Source organism: Bos indicus x Bos taurus, unplaced genomic scaffold (assembly GCF_003369695.1).
Source record: "Bos indicus x Bos taurus breed Angus x Brahman F1 hybrid unplaced genomic scaffold, Bos_hybrid_MaternalHap_v2.0 SuperScaffold_100126, whole genome shotgun sequence".
Lineage (NCBI taxonomy): Eukaryota > Metazoa > Chordata > Mammalia > Artiodactyla > Bovidae > Bos > Bos indicus x Bos taurus.
Window position 1 is genome coordinate 529899 of NW_020867066.1, and position 17831 is coordinate 547729.

At 44.7% G+C, this 17831-nt stretch overlaps 1 protein-coding gene across 3 annotated transcripts in view; it reads right to left on the reverse strand.

Annotated features, from left to right (window-relative positions):
- The window catches only part of LOC113888431 (multidrug resistance-associated protein 4-like), a 155739-nt gene that overhangs the window by 100188 nt on the left and 37720 nt on the right, over positions 1–17831 (reverse strand). For all 3 annotated transcript variants that reach the window (XM_027535557.1, XM_027535558.1, XM_027535555.1), the window contains 7 exons: positions 17252–17346; positions 16943–17029; positions 8094–8190; positions 4559–4756; positions 2991–3131; positions 1966–2003; positions 1484–1578 (listed from right to left, as the gene is read on the reverse strand). In XM_027535557.1, the coding sequence (XP_027391358.1) occupies positions 1484–1578; positions 1966–2003; positions 2991–3131; positions 4559–4756; positions 8094–8190; positions 16943–17029; positions 17252–17346 (751 nt within the window). The remainder of the gene's footprint in view (positions 1–1483; positions 1579–1965; positions 2004–2990; positions 3132–4558; positions 4757–8093; positions 8191–16942; positions 17030–17251; positions 17347–17831) is intronic.

A 17831-nucleotide genomic window follows, 5' to 3' on the forward strand; every position in this document is an offset into this window, starting at 1 on the left:
CAGTCTTTCCCAGCATGAGGGTCTTTTCCAAGAAGTCAGTTCTTTGCATCAGGTGGCCAAAGTATGGGAGCTTCAGCTTCAGCATGAGTCCTTCCAATGAACATTCGGGACTGATTTCCTTTAGGATGGACTTGTTGGATCTCCTTGCAGTCCAAGGGACTCTCAAGAGTCTTCTCCAACAGCACAATTCAAAAGCATCAAGTCTTCAGCATTCAGCTATCTTGATAGTCCAGCTCTCACATCCATATGTAGATCAAAACTACAATAAGGTAGGACTTCACACCAGTCAGAATGGCCATCATCAAAAAATCTACAAGCAATAAATGCCAGAGAGAGTGTGGAGAAAAGGAAACCTTTTTACACTGTTGGTGGGAATGTACATTGATACAGCCATACTGTTCACCATGGAGAACAGTATGAAAATTCTTTTAAAAACTAGGAATAAAACTACCATATGACCCAGCAAGCCCACTACTGGGCAATATCCTGAGGACACCATAATCCAAATGACACATGGTCCTCAAGGTTCACAGCAGCACTATTTACAAAAGCTAGGACATGGAAGCAATCTAGATGTCCATCAACAGATGAATGGAAGAAGATATTTAAAATTTTAGGTGAAGATGAATGCTATATAAATTCTAAACACTCCTGTGAATAGAGAGGGTCATTTTATTAGTCTGGCAAGCCAAATGTTAAGTCAATCACACAGTTGGGGATGAGATAACACGGTGATCTCAAGGTAAGAAAGAGAAGGAATTCTAATCTCACACACTGTCTCGCATACAGAGTTATCATTACCATCTTTCTAAATTCCATGTATGGCGGATTCATGTTGATATATGGCAAAACCAATACAATATTGGAAAGTAATTAATCTCCAATTAAAATAAATAAATTTATATTAAAAATAAAATTAAAAAAAATAATCCCACACACTGGATTACTTCCTGTTTAGCTTCTCAAGTAATTAGTGAAGCCCAAGAGAGGAGCAGTGTGGAAGTCTGCATACCGACAAGGCAATAACACCTTCATTTCAGGACCCTTGCTGCCAGAGAATTTCATGTAAGATCAATAAAAGCCAGGATTTATTCAGACGAAATTAGAACACTCTGAACCACAGGATGGGGATCCCTTTCTAATCTCCTTGCCCACTCATACGATGATACAAGATTTAGCTAAAGTGACTTATTAGAATAGACAATACCCACATATTTCCAGTGGCTGATTTTCATAATGTGCAATCCTGGTTTAACTCCCAAAGCCAAGTGCACAGTAAATTAAGAGTCTTCATTCAACCTCTTTCTTCTAGATTTCTAGATTTTAAAAATAATTATTCTAGTTAATTCACAGCGTAAATGCAACTCAGACTCTTAGTCACATAAGACATTACTGAACTACTCCTGGAGGCCCTAGTTACTCACACAGCCTCATTGTAAACACCTCAGACTCTCATATAATGGACTAGAAGATTCAACTTTACCTGAATAAACTGTAAAGTACCAGTTCAGATCGAGGATGAAAATTATATCTTCTTTTCCATATAGCCTAAAATACAGGTCTCTTTGTATATTCCCCCTATGGAACAGGGAAGAAAAAAATATTACATTATAGATATAAAGAATTTACCCAAAAATTAAATTAAAAAAAATACTTTGATTCCAGAGAAATGTTTTATGCTGAAAAGCGTTTCCCAGGTCATGAGGCTCTGTGTTTGTCTCCCTTTTAAAGATTTGAATCACGACTTTCATTTCTCAAAATTGTCTGTGAAGAAGCTTTTAAGGGTCAGACATGGGGAAACACCATGGGACGGTCACATTTCACATTCAAGTTTACTTTTTCTTCAGGAAACTACGTGAGGGTCAGAAGAGGAGGCTGAGAAAGCGCCACCTCCCCCCTGCCTGTGGGAAAGTGAGGCTTCATAAACATTTCACAGCACTTTGGGTCAGACCAGGAATCACTCACCAGTCTGCAAGCCACCAATCCTGCAGGACATAGACAACCTGGAGCAGGAAACAACAGTCACTCAGACACGGACATTACTGAGCCCTCACACCCCGCTCACTAGGCTGGGGATGGAAAGGCTCCAGAACATGGAGGCTGTCCTTTCAGTTCAGGCCTGCATCAAACCCCACACCCCAGATGACCACAGGTCAGGGAAGGGCATGCTGCATTTTAATCTCTCTAAAACATATCCCCTTTCCCCACACAACCTGTCATGTTCACACATCAGTAAGCCTCACTTATTTTGGTCCCCACAGAAAACATAGTTCACAGCAAATCCAAGTGGACTGCAAAATGCAATGATAACAGTATAGATGCTGAGGTTTTTCAAAGGAAAAAGCTTGACAGGTACTGTGATGGTCAGTCTTCTGTGTCAGCATGGCCAGGCCAGTCTCCAGTGATTCACCAAACACTTGTCTAGATGTTGCCTTGAAGCTATTTTGTGGATGTGGTTCACATCCATCATGAGAACTTCAGTAGAGGAGATCACCCTCAACACTGTTGTGGCCCTGTCCAGTCAGTCAAAGGCCCTTAGAGCAATGTCACATTCACCCAGCTAGATCTCACAACTTCAGGGGCCAGTTCTTTGAGACAAATCTCTTAATACACATATTTGAAAATATTTATAAAATACAGTATGCTGCTGCTGCTGCTGCTGAGTCACTTCAGTCATGTCTGACTCTGTGCGACCCCATAGACAGCAGCCCACCAGGATACCCCGTCCCTGGGATTCTCCAGGCAAGAACACTGGGGTGGGTTGCCATGTCCTTCTCCAATGCATTAAAATGAAAAGTGAAAGTGAAGTCACTCAGTCGTGTCCGACCCTCAGCGACCCCATGGACTGCAGCCTTCCAGGGTCCTCCATCCATGGGATTTTCCAGGCAAGAGTACTGGAGTGGGGTGCCATTGCCTTCTCCAAAATACAGTATAAATAGTACATAAACATCAAGCTGAGTGCACAAACCAAAATACACACCCTTACATACCTGAGCTGCGATGTTTACTAGAATAAGGAGGATGATGACAGGCCAGCCAGCACCGGCTGTGACGTAATTCTCATAGGTCTTTAAACTAACTTTTCCTTCCAAATGGTCCTCTAGAGGTAGTGTAACCTGTATATTCTCAGTCTGGGAGGGAAAAATGGCAGTTAGAGATGAAATTTTAAATAAAGAACCCCCAAATTTCAAAAGTTCAACAATGTCCTCCACTGCAAAGCTGTGGAGAAAATGACACATCTCATGCACTGGCAGGAGTGCAGGATGGCCCATCTCCTCTGGAGAAGGATGTGGGAATATCTAGTGAGACCACGTGTGCATTTACCTTTGGACCCAGCCATTCTACTCCTAGGAACCTATTACAAATAAGGAAACATCATTTGCATGAGGTCATTCACATTTGGGTAGCTTTGCTTAAAGTAGATCAAGACTCTGAGCATAAGCACAGCCTCCCTGATTCAAGTATAAATGCAGAAGCTTCTCCCAAAATAACACACAGAATGATATGGAGCTAGTGTATCCCTCCAGATGACTGTGTCACTCAATGACAGGAACATACAACATACTAAGGGCTCAAAATACTAGCCAAATACAGTAAACTGAGTTCACAGAGGGAGTTGGACTAATATGAGTTTGGATGGCAAGGGACAAGCATATGATCCAAATCTATTTGGTTCCTAAATTTCAGAGAGTGATTCCTGAGTGTGGAATGTGAGGGATTAATTTGAACAGAAGTCAGAAACATCCAGGCCCCAGGGTCTGGATAGTGAAGCTTTGGACATCGAGGAATACCTGTAGATGTTTTTGGGGGAGATCTAGTCCATTTTTGTACTTCTGTCTGGAGGACTCAGAATGGATTATACAGTCTTGTGGACCAAGGCTGTCCAGGGCTCTATGCTGGCCACTGGGATTCAAGGTGGACAAAATGTAGGTCTCAGCATTGAAGGGTAAGAAAGGAAGATGGGAACTATTTACAAAGTGTCTGCTGTGAGTCAGGTCCTTTACACACATTGCTGCTGCTGCTGCTAAGTCACTTCAGTCGTGTCCGACTCTTGTGCGACCCCATAGACAGCAGCCTACCAGGCCTCCTGGCCTAATCACAAACCATCTCACACCGAGGCAAAATAATACAGCCAGTCAGCTGCAGTGCCAGAATATTCCAACATATAGGAAAAGTAGCTGATTTAATGCAGTCACAACAGGACTCAGTCTAAGAGGGTCTTCACATTAAGCCTCGGGATGCATAAGGGAAGCCGGGGGCCACCAGCATGACTAGGATGTAACTAAGGTAAACTGAAGAGTTCTCAGTCAGTGTGAGCCACATTCACCCAGAAATTCACAGCAGTGTACCCACTCCTGATCTCCATAAGATTCTCTATCCTACACCCTAAGGGCTTGCTCCCTTCATGCTCTTCTAACTCTACCAATTCCATGGAACAAGACTTTGGGAACCTTATAGTTTACTTTGGGACAAATGAAGACATGAGCAGAGCAGACTGAAGGTCCCTGAGACCACCAAAAGCAGACAGACCCGGCACACTACAGGGTGAGAAACTCACATCTTGGTGCTCTGGAGCCGCATCTTTCAGTGAGGGTCTTGGAGACTGGAGAGACTGAACCAAAGACTCAGAGACCAGAGTGGAAGTTCCTGGAACTAGAAATGGTCTAGACTGCTCATTCCCCTTCTCAAAAAGGGAAAAAATATCCACCTCGGATTTCAGGAACTCAGTGGAAGTCTCCCTTTTCACCATTTTGCCCTAAAATAAAAAAGTTTGAGAGGAATTAATGTACAGTCAATAATATTAAACCAACCTAATATCAATCAGGAAAAGTTATCTGGTCTTAAATTATAATTGTGGGGAAAAATAATGATCCCTGGGTCTAGAATTCTTGTTGAGAAATCTAGTACAGTCAACTAAACACAGAATTGAGCATTCTGTTCCCTGCCAAACCCTGTGTTAGGTGCTGGAGGATGTGAAAGAAATGTGAGCTCATGTGTTAAAAATGGAGGACATGGGCATAACTGCTGTGGGCACTCAGGGAAGCAAGAAGTACAGAAGTTGGTGGAGGATCAGCACAGTCTTTTAGACAACGTGCAAACTGACAGAAGCCTCATGTGAGAAGAAGGATTGTTAAAAAACAGTAAATTGGGGAGAATATTCTGGGAAAGAAAGCTAAACTTGACAGAGAGGTGGGCACAAGCACACCTGCATATAGGTAAGAGTCACTCATCAAATATTTGCTGACCACTGTCAGAGTATCATGTGTCCCAGGTGGGAAAGGACATATAGGAACCAGCCCTGGACAGAGAGATGCATCTCCCTAGTCTCTACAACTGCCCCATAAACTCAGGAAGTTCCCAATGGAATTCAATATTCCACCTGTAAAAGTAATTAAGCAAGGAGGCCATGAGGCTGGAGTGGCTCTAAAGCCTTGGTAGTCTGTGCCCACAAACCAACATCTAAGCCAGAATCAGTGCACTCAGATTTGAGAAAAAACTTAGGAACTACCAGACACAACCAGCCAACCAGGATTCCCCAGTCAGGCAGCTGCTTAAGCCTCAGCCAATCTAATCATTTTTCCAATGACTGAGTGACTGAACTGAACTGAACTGAACTGAATCTAACCATGCTCTTTGAACACGTGTGACAGACACATCCTTGTACAGTTTCCCTTCCTTACAAAGTCATATAAAATAATGTGCAGATGTTTCACTATTTTCTCACCCCATGAAACTAGATGCGGCTGATTCACTCCGTGACAAATAAAACATTAGGGGAAAAAAAAAAAAACTCAGGATGCAAAACTAACCAAATGAGAGCAGCTCTGGTTACAGCAGGTCAGGTGGAGGCGAATGACCCCTCTCACTGTAGCCCCTGAGGTGAGCAACTGGGAGGAAACCAATGAAGCCTTTGGGTACCATGTGATACTGCAGAGCTAGAAAATTATGCAGGATATACTGTGTCTTGTTCCACTTGGGAGGCAAAATTCACACACCTCTTTAATGAAATCACCACTCACCACTTCATATCTGTAATATGTACAATGAGATGACAGTACAAAGACAGCAGTTTCACTCAGCAGCCAAGTGCTGACAATTCCGAGGGGACAAGGGGGCAGCCATCCCCTCTCTGCTGTGAGAGAGGGACCAGTGAGGATGGTCCCTAATTCATCCAGGTGTGCTCACCAGTGGACAAATGATTACTTTGTTAGTACTAAAACTGGAGGCAGCATCCTCAAAGGAAGCAGTAAGAGGACCCTAAAACATCTAGGGACTGGCAAGATAGGTTATTCTCCTGCCACTGATCCTGTGCAGTCAGGAGTTTACACACTAGAGTCGCCTCCTCTGCACGTGAAACCAACTGCTCTTAAGCTTGAGAAACCTTAGCCCTTCCCCTACCCCATTCCTAGAGGAGTGGAGAGGAGTCCACACAGGGAACTGTTTCTAGAGAGGCAGGGGTTAATAATAATATAGAGAGGCAAGAGTTTTAATAAACTTTCTTAGAGCAGACATTCATTTCTTAAGTCAGGGATTTGATCCAGGACCTTGGAACAGTCAGGGGTTAACGATAGAGGTCCTGAGGCCCAGAGGCAAATCAAGCAATGGATTGAAGCAAGCAATCACTAAGTCTGAACACTTCGCACTAGTCTCCACCCCACCTTCAACCATGCTAGGAGTTGTGGGTTGAATGGTGCTCCCCTTCTCAAAAAGATAGGTTCAAACATGACACCCATAAACACCTTATTTGGAAACAAGGTCTTTGCAGATGTACTCAAGATGAGATCACGCTGGAGCAGGGTGACCCTACATCCAATAAGACCAAAGAAACCCAGACAGACACAGGGACTACAGGCACGTGACATCAGAGGCAGGGAGCACAGTGCTGCAGCTGGAAGCCAAGGAACACAAGGAAGGCCGGTGAACACCAGAGGCTGGAAAGAAGGATTCTCCCCTGGAGCCTCCAGGGAGAGCACGGTCCTGCCAGCACCTGGATTTGGGACCCGTGGCCTCCAGAACAGGGAGACGATAAACTCCTGCTTTTTTAAGTCACCCAGTTTGCAGTGCTTTGTTACAGCAGCTCTAGAAACTGATACCCTAGCCCGAGCCCACACTTCTGTCTCCTCAGCTTTACTAAGACTTGTAACTGCTTCTGCTGTCCCCCCTCCAGTGACCATCAGAGGACTCTCTTAACTCTTACATCAGACCACATCCCTCCTCTGCTCTGGACCATCCAAGGCTTCCATCCCACTTCCGGTCCCTGCCCACAGCTCAGAGACCAGCTCCCTCCCATCCCTCTGCTCACTCTCCTCAGACACACTGGTCTTCCTGCTGTTCCTCTAACCTGTCAGGTCAGCTCCTTCCTGAGGACCCCCTGCCTTAGGCCCCCTCCCCCAGGTGACTGTGTGGTGCCCACCTTCATGTCACTCAGACCCCACGAGGCACCAGCTCCTCAGGGAGGCAGCCAGGATGTCAGCCCACCTCTCTCTGTCACATCCTCCCCATAAGAACAGGAGCCCCATGAAGGCAGGGCCTTGTCCTCCAGCTGCACAGGCTCCCACATGTATTGGGCACACAGAGACCTGGGCAGGGAGACCAGCAACTGGAGACACCAGCAGAGAGGGCATCTCTGACCTGGGTGCTCAGTTACCCAACCTCACTTCTGGTGTTAATGGAAGATGCTCTTTAGGCAAACTATGTATAACAATCACCTGGATACAATCAGATCTTAATATCCCTAATTTCTAAATAATACACTTTGACTTAAGTATAATTTCTAAAAAGTACACTTTGACTAAATAAAATAGCATCATTATCCTTTTAAAATTTCATTAGAACAGTGACGATGCAATAACCCTGTGGTTGTACTTTCATACACTTTAGGGTTTGTGTGACTTAGAGTACCACAGTGACATTTCTACAGGTCTTTGGATTCATCCTCCAAGGCGTGAACATCAGCTCTGAGAAGAAGGGGGTGAAAAACTGAGGGAGAAGAGGGCGCTTACCATGAATCCAAGCATAGTGACCTGCTGGGAGGTCTGGCTTTCAACACACCTGAGTGCCAGCAATTCCACAGACTTCTATAAACTACTTACATCTTTCAGTATCAGAATCTGACTTGCATCTTTTAGGTACTGCAGCTGATGAGTCACTAAGATTGTGATCTTCTCCTTCAAGGCCTGACGAATACACCTACAAATGTAAGAGGTACAGTATGAAAAAGCACATTAACGGGAGTGCTTCAAACTGAAAAATTATATGTGGAAAACAATGAGACAAAGATCACACAGCAGTCAAAAATCTGTAGTTTAAATACCAAATCAATAATAAAAATTAAATAAACATAAATCAATTCATCCGACTAGGCTCTTAAATTTGTCAGCAAGAAATTTGAATCTAGCGCTGCTAAAATATTCTAAAAAGCAGTCCAGTGAAGAAGGCACCAACAACTAAGCTTTTTTCTCCCTAAAACTCAGGTTAACAATTATTTGCATGCTTCATAAAGGGAAATAACTGAGTAATACTGAGATTCCAAAACTTGACTGAACTAAAATACTATTTTATCACTATTCAGGAATGGGCAGACAAGTATCTATGTCATATAAAAATGTGTACATTCTTAAACAGCTTTCTAGATTATTATTTATAATGAGTGATGCACATATTAGCAACAAAAAATTAATAGATTCTTGGTAACCTTTGCCAGAGAACATTTGCTAGACACTTGTTCCCAAAGAATATTAGACAGAAAATGAAGGCCAATTTGGCCTCCATCAGTCTCTACAACATTCCCAGTTCCAACCAGGAAGAAAGTGTTCTTTCATTAGGACCAAACACATTCCAAATGTAAGAATAAAAAACGGAATCCAAACGGCCCAAATCACAGTGGAAATTACCCAGTGGCTCAGAACACCCACCAGTTCTCTACAGACAAGACCCCCGCTCAGTATTCAACCTTAAATTTTATTCATAGTTTAAAAAAAAAAAAAAAAAAAAAACTGTTCCTCCATTTTAAATGCAGACCCCTAGGGACTCAGCCCCAGGCTCAGCCACAGGGTCCACAACCCCTCCCGGGGAGCAAGTAGCTGGGTCTGGGGCCCCAGTGACCCCAGGCAGGATTCTAGGCAGGTTCTCTGGGAGCCCGTGGCCCTTGCAGAGCAAATCTCAGGAACCTGGGCCAGAGCTCAGCCTGTGAGTGATTCAGATGGACAGTCTGGAGGCAGCAGACTGCAGCTCAGTCCTTCTCACAAGCCTGATGACACTGGACAAGAGACTAAACCTCAGTTTCTTCATCTTAAACAGCGTCAATGACAACTTCATCCACACGTTCTGAGAAGTCAACCACCAATACGCTCAGTAAGCATCAGTCCCCTTCTCTGCTCCTCCTAACCACAAGTGGCCCTGTGCTTTGGACTCAGGACAGAAAAGTCCTAAGGGGACACTCTGGACACTGGGTCTGTGATCAGAAGCAACCCTCCAGGATATAGACACATACACCATCACTTCATTAAGTCCAAAAGGAGTACCTTTTGACCTGTGTTAGCTCAGTGTTCATACCTAAGTTTCTTGACTGTCACCTTTTCAGACTTAGTACTAAAGCATTTAAATTGCATTCTTCTCCTTAATTCATAAATACATGCCAATAGTCCCTGAAGGTGGGTGTTAACCAAATGTGATGTGCTGTTATGTCCAAGATGGACCAACCCAAAAGTTCTAAAATATTTTCTTCCTCACTTTCCATCACAGATGAGGTAATATAAATAAATACAATGAAGTCATCAGTTGATGGCTTTGAATTTTTCCTAAATAATGCTTTTGTTCAATCACTAGAAAAATAAACTATTTTCCAAGTTTTTAAAGGAAAGATTTCCAGGTCATGTCATACAAATGATTGAATCAGCAATCATTAGTTGTTTAACTGTTACTCCTATATAAAGGATGTGTTAATCCTATAATCCTACATATAATCCTATATAAGAGCTGTGTTAAGAGGGGACACATCCCATGGTGAAGGGGATACAAATAAGACAGACAGAATCCCCACCTCCATTCATTCAATCAGCAGAGGTTTGTTGAGGAGCCAGGCATTGTCCTAAGTGCAGAGGACACACCCACACGTCAAGATGGAAATCAGTACTCTGCACTGTGTACAGGGGGACCCGCTGAGTGAGTGTAGAAAATGCACTATTGCACTGTGACTTGTGCTCTGAAGGAAAAGCAAGGGGTCTTAGATGGGGAGACATGGGAGCCCTGAGACTATCTGGGGAAATATCCTGGAAGAAGACACAGCAGGTGCAGGGGTTCTGGGACAGAACAAGCTGGGCTGAGGCGCCTTCCTGCATTCACAGCTTAGGAGGGGTAGTTCAGTAGAATTGCTCAGTTGTGTCCGACTCTTTGGACCCCATGGACTGCAGCACACCAGGCCTCCCTTTCCTCACCAACTCTAGGAGCTTGCTCAAACTCATGTCCATCGAGTCAGTGATGCCATCCAACCATCTCATCCTCTGTTGTCCCCTTCTCCTCCCGCCTTCAATCTTTCCCTCATTGGAAAATACCCTGATGCTGGGAAAGATTGAAGGAGAGGTGGGGAGACTCATAAATTGTCAAGTGCACCCACTGAGGGCTGGGGGAAGACAGAGGGCACGGGCGCCCCCTAGAGGAGCAGGAGGGATGGCAGAGCCCATCCTCCACCTTCCTTCTGTGTCCTGGGGCACTGCTCCCTGGCTCTGGGACAGAGGGACCAGTATGTACAGACAGACGGGGGTGAGAAAGGACCCCCACAGAGCCAGCACAGCTGGACACCGAGTGGGTGTGGGGACGAGCTGGAAAGGCTGATGCGGGCAGAAGAAGCCTGTTCTGTCTGAGGACCTGGAGCTGCTTCCCGAACATGAAGTGGTGGGGATGGGGGGTGTCCATGAAGGGCTGAAGCAGGTGGGTGAGCTGTGTAGCAGGAGGGTGAGCTGTGTAGACAGCAGTGTGGGAGTCTGATCAGGACACACCTGAAGAGCTGATGACGCAGGAGGTGGGGGTCTGGGACGTGGGGCTGAACCAGGACGGGATCCACAGCATGATGAGACTGCATCAGCTCATCCAAGGCCTCTCACCTTCTACAGGTGACAGAACCCACTTAGCACTCACAGAATAAAGTTGTAAAACTCACAAACCTCAATGACCTTGGATATAGATTCATGACTGTAGGAAACTGTTAATGGCAAGCAGCAGTGTGATTCATCCACTTTTAATACAAAGCCCTCCCCATGACTAAGCCTCCACGTGACCACCATCTCTCACAGAATATTGTTCCATCCAATTCTTTAACTTGAGAACACCCTCCAATTGCTGCTGAGTGATTTCCTAATTTACTTTCATGCGCTCTGCTTTAAGTCACTCTAGAGGTTGTGGTTCTGATCAGCAAACAACAATCTTAAGCTTGCTTCTCTCAAGTATCCAAAGTGGTACACCCAAAATATTGGAGAGGATTTTATAAATGTCTCCTGTGTTTTAAAAAGACCTCAGGAGAACTTCTGTGATCAGCACACTATCAGATCAGATCAGTCACTCAGTCATGTCTGACTCTTTGTGACCCCATGAATCACAGCATGCCAGGCCTCCCTGTCCATCACTAACTCCCAGAGTTCACTCAGACTCACGTCCATCGAGTCAGTGATGCCATCCAGCCATCTCATCCTCTGTTGCCCCCTTCTCCTCTTGTACCCAATCCCTCCCAGCATCAGAGTCTTTTCCAATGAGTCAACTCTTCGCATCAGGTGGCCAAAGTACTAGAGTTTCAGCTTTAGCATCATTCCTTCCAAAGAAATCCCAAGGCTGATCTCCTTCAGAATGGACTGGTTGAATCTCCTTGCAGTCCAAGGGACTCTCAAGAGTCTTCTCCAACACCACAGTTCAAAAGCATCAATTCTTTGGTGCTCAGCCTTCTTCACAGTCCAACTCTCACATCCATACATGACCACCGGAAAAACCATAGCCTTGACTAGACGGACTTTTGTTGGCAAAGTAATGTCTCTACTTTTGAATATGCTATCTAGGTTGGTCATAACTTTCCTTCCAAGGAGTAAGCGTCTTTTAATTTTATGGCTGCAATCACCATCAGTGATTTTGTAGCCCCCCAAAATAAAGTCTGACACTGTTTCCACTGTTTCCCCATCTATTTCCCATGAAGCGATGGGACTAGATGCCATGATCTTCGTTTTCTGAATGTTGAGCTTTAAGCCAACTTTGTCACTCTCCACATTCACTTTCATCAAGAGGCTTTTTAGTTCCTCTTCACTTTCTGCCATAAGGGTGGTGTCCTCTGCATATCTGAGATTATTGATGCTTCTCCCGGAATCTTGATTCCAGCTTGTGCTTTCTTCTAGTCCAATGTTTCTCATGATGTACTCTGCATATAAGTTAAATAAACAGGGTGACAATATACAGCCTTGACGTACTCCTTTTCCTATTTGGAACCAGTCTGTTGTTCCATGTCCTGTTCTAACTGTTGCTTCCTGACCTGCATACAGATTTCTCAAGAGGCAGATCAGATGGTCTGGTATTCCCATCTCTTTCAGAATTTTCCACAGTTGATTGTGATCCACACAGTCAAAGGCTTTGGCATAGTCAATAAAGCAGAAATAGATGTTTTTCTGGAACTCTCTTGCTTTTTCCATGATCCAGCGGATGTTGGCAATTTGATCTCTGGTTCCTCTGCCTTTTCTAAAACCAGCTTGAACATCAGGAAGTTCATGGTTCACATATTGCTGAAGCCTGGCTTGGAGAATTTTGAGCATTACTTTACTAGTGTGTGAGATGAGTGCAATTGTGCAGTAGTTTGAGCATTCTTTGGCATTGCCTTTCTTTGAGATTGGAATGAAAACTGACCTTTTCCAGTCCTGTGGCCACTGCTGAGTTTTCCAAATTTGCTGGCATATTGAGTGCAGCACTTTCACAGCATCATCTTTCAGGATTTGGTATAGCTCAACTGGAATTCCATCACCTCCACTAGCTTTGTTCATAGTGATGCTTTCTGAGGTCCATTTGACTTCACATTCCAGGATGTCTGGCTCTAGGTCAGTGATCACACCATCGTGATTATCTGGGTCGTGAAGATCTTTTTTGTACAGTTCTTCTGTGTATTCTTGCCATCTCTTCTTAATATCTTCTGCTTCTGTTAGGTCCATACCATTTCTGTCCTTTATCGAGCCCATCTTTGCATGAAATGTTCCTTTGGTATCTCTGATTTTCTTGAAGAGATCCCTAGTCTTTCCCATTCTGTTGTTTTCCTCTATTTCTTTGCATTGATCACTGAAGAAGGCTTTCTTATCTCTTCTTGCTGTTCTTTGGAACTCTGCATTCAGATGTTTATATCTTTCCTTTGCTCCTTTGCTTTTCGCTTCTCTTCTTTTCACAGCTATTTGTAAGCCTTCCCCAGACCGCCATTTTGCTTTTTTGCATTTCTTTCCCATGGGGATGGTCTTGATCCCTGTCTCCTGTACAATGTCATGAACCTCATTCCATAGTTCATCAGGCACTTTATCTCTCAGATCTAGGCCCTTAAATCTATTTCTCACTTCCACTGTATAATCATAAGGGATTTGTTTTAGGTCATACCTGAATGGTCTAGTGGTTTTTCCTACTTTCTTCAATTTAAGTCTGAATTTGGCAATACTTGGTACTAAAATGCCTGCTCTCCCCTCCCTGTGACACAGATGCAATGACTAGCAGATCCTGTTCCTGCCTTGATGAGGAACTTGTGCAGATGCTCACAAGATGGGTGACAGATATTTGTGAGTTCAGGGTGGGGCGCTGGGAACAAGAAGGCTGCTATACTCAGAATGCCAGGAGGGTGGGGGTGGGGAATCCCTGTCACAGCACTAGCTCCTGTCACTGAACTCATGACAAGACACAGGCACTTCTCTAAGGGAAAACTCATCAACTCATGATCAGGAGAAGGTGGGAAAGGGGAGTCAGATCAGGGAGCTGGGGGGCATGCCATGTGTCAGCTGCCCTGCTCACTCATGTTCTGAAAGATTCAGTGATACTATGCAGTTTTCTTTTAATTGTGGTAAAATACACCTAATGTGAAATTTACCATTTCTGTCATCTTAAGCATAGAGCTCAGTGGTATTAAGTATATTCACATTGTTGTGCAGCCATCATCACCATCCATCTCCACAAATCTTTCATCACCCTAACACTAAGGACGTCCTACATTCGGGGAGATCCCACCAAAGACTAATGACCACTGCTTAGTGGACGTGGAATCCAGCTCCTAATATCCAGAGCTCAGACTTCCTTACACGTCTCCCTTTCAAACACTGGACTCTGCTGAAGTCTCTACTTTGCTATTCTGGACTTTCTGTAAATCAATTGTGTCCACTCAGATTCACCTGCTGACACCTTAGTTATAGTACCTTAGAATTTGGTGACAAGGACCTTAAAGGAGTAATGATCACCCTTAGTTATACTGGACCTAATTTAATATGACTGGTGTGCTTAGATGAAGAGAAGACTAAGACATAAGGACAGAAACACAGGCATGTAAATCAATGAAGTTAGAACACACCCTCCCACCATGCACAAAATAAACTAAAAATGACTTAAAATCTTAATCATAAGACATGACACCATAAAACTCCTAGTAGAGATTATAAGCAAAACATTCTCTGACATAAATTATACCAATGTTTTCTTAGGTCAGTCTCCTAAGGCAATAGAAATATAAACAAAAATATACAAATGGGGGCTTCCCTGGTGGCTTAGTGGTAAAGAATTCACCTGCCAGTGCAGGAGACATAGGATCCCTCCCTGGTCCAGGAAGCTCCCACATGCACAAAGCACCTCAGCCCATGCACCACAACTACTGAGCCTGTGCTCTAGGGCCCAGGAACCGCAACTACTAAGCCCACACACCATAGAGCCTGGGCTCTGCAATGAGAGAAGCCACCACAATGAGAAGTCCACGCACCACAGCTAGAGAGTAGCCTCTGCTCACTGCAACTAGAGAAAACCCCGACCGTGTGAGGACACAGCAAGGGTTTATGGTCAGAAGCCAAGGAGAGAGGTCTCAGGAGAAACCAAACCACCCACACCTTGAACCTGTAGCATCAAGAACTGTGAGAAATTTAATTTCTATTCTTTGAGCATCCCCATCTGTGACAACTTGCTATAGACTGAATGTTTTACTCCTCAAAAGTCATCTATTGAGACCTAATCCCAACTGTGTTGATATCAGGAGGTGGGGCCATCCGGAGGGACCAGGTCATGGGGGTGGAGCCTCCATGAAAGGGATTAGTGCCCTGATAAAAGGAACCACACGGCTCCCTCACCTCTGCCACCACGTGAGGCCGCAGGAATCGGACCCTCACCAGACTGAATCTTTCAGCCCCTTGACTTGGACTTTCCCAGCGTCCAAAACCATGAGATAAAAACTTGTTATTTCTAAAGCCACTCAGCTCTGGTGTCCTGTGAGAGCAGCCTGGACAGACACAGTGCCAGAAACTAACACAGGACCTGAGAGCGAGAATTCCCAAACAGCTTCTCTCTGCTGAACACCCCGCCTCCTCCAGGCGAGGACGTGCCTGCTATTCTCCTCACAGCCTTACTTTCTCCTCCCTCCACACCTGAGCTTCTACTCTTGCTTCAGCAAAGGACTGGGTCCTCGTCTCAGCCTCCATACACCTGCCCAGCCTGCAGGCGCCCAGGGTACTTCCTGCCCAGCCCTGTGCACAGGGAGCTTTCCAACTTCAGTGAAAGCCTCCAGCTGACACTTCCACTTTACATTCAGCATCTACTATCCTGTATTAAAACACTCTAAACCCTGACTCTGCTGAGCTTTCCCCAGGCATCTGTCTTAACAAGCTCCATGTAGAGACAGGTTCCTCAGAGGCAGAAATGAGAGCTGGGCATCCTAGTCTCCCTTATTCTGCCCAGTGTGGGTCCTTCCCCTCTCCTGGCTCACTGTCCTCCTTGTAAACTAAGAGGTTTTGCGCAGTAAGACATTGATCTCAGTGCACACAGCTGGGTGTTTAGAAGTGCAGCTGGAAGGCTCATTGACTTTAACAAAGTGAACAACAGCAAGCGACCTGACCATGGGGGAGATGTGAAGGCTGTTTTAGGAAAAAAACAAGTTTGCAAGGCTTTCGAAAAAGCCAGTCTAGACTCCATAAGAGGCCTCAGTCAGTGTATGTATACACAGAAAAGAATCAGAGTTGTCCTACTTTAGTCATTGTGTAGCCAACCAGGAGCCACTGACAAGTTCTACATTTTAGAAACAGGAATGAGAGTCAAGACTCAAGCCAGATTATAGGTGACACTACATTGTAGTGTCTAAGTATTAATTCTAGTAAGCATCCATGAAATAACATGAAATAATTGAAATCATACTCAGATGTGGAATTCTCAAATTCTAGACTTTATTAAGTCTATACTTACTAAAGACTTTATTTCCAAAGTGATAGAATGACAAGCATAAACCAACAGGGTCTTTCCATGGAAGCCCTATGTCAGTACTGAAAACTTCACTTCTAACACGCCTTAAGCAAATGATAGAGGAAAAAAACTGGCAGCCAAGTACCAGGTTATAAGAGTCTCACTCTCTGATTTAAAAACCCTACATCATCTTATTCCTGACATCTGGATCCACCCAGAGTGTCTGGTAATCAACTGCAAGTAGCAGGAAGGAAACTGCCATCTGTCACTCCCTAAAGCACAGACCCCACTGGCCCCCACACACTGGAAGCACCTGCTGTATTTTCCTGTCCTGACCTCATCATGATGCAAGATTTCTCTATAATGGATCTTCTGTGGATGGAAGGGAGGGGAGGGAGGGACACCAGGGCAGAGGGAGCTGAGTCTCCTGGAGCACAAAGACCTGCCTGAGCTCTCTTCCTTCATCTCTACAGGGCTCTTGGAAAGAAGAAACGATAGAAAACAGGAGCAAACTCACTGTTCGAATAAGTGCCTGCTGACTACTGCATCCACTGCGCTGAGCGGATCGTCGAGGAGGTAGATGTCTGCATCCTGATACACGGCTCTAGAAAACATAGAGAGACATCAGGAGAGGACACTTCATATTCCCTGGGTCTCATCGCTGAATCATAATGGTGTCTAACAACTTCAAGTTTCTTCTATAAGCCCAGGGAAAGGACCAAGACCCTGCTTCACACAGCCCCACCCGGTGAGCGGGGTCTGCGTGCTCATGTCCACTAGGAGCCGCAGAGGACGAGGGGTGGATGGCAACTGAAACCCCATTTACCTGGCGAGGTTGACCCGGGCTTTCTGTCCCTCACTCAGTGGGGTTCCTCTTTCTCCTATCTCAGTTAGATCTCCTTCCTTCAAAAGCTGTAAATCCTATACAGATAGAAAAGGGGGGAAAGAAAAAGATATAAATTGTCCTCTACTACCATCTTACGCTTTTAGCATTAGTTCCTCATACAAGAATTTGATTAATGTTCATACATGCTCAGCTGCTAAGTCGTATTCAACTCTTTGTAACCCCATGGACTAGGGCTTGTCAGGCTCTTCTGTCCATGGGATTCTCCAGGCAATGACACTGGAGTGGTTTGCTGTTTCCTCCTCCAGGAGATCTTCCTGACCCAGGGATCGAATCAGTGTCTCCTGTGTCTCCTGCACTTGCAGGTAGATTCTTTCCCACCAAGCTACCTGGGAAGCTAGAGCAGTGGGTATAAGTCAGAGTAACTAAACTGTGACCTTGAATATTAAAAAAAAACAAAAAACAACAACCTATCAGTGTATTTTATTTGTTTTCATTCTGTAGTTTTGCACAGCATCTATGCGTTTGACCATTTTAACAGATATTTACTGAGGACTTACTG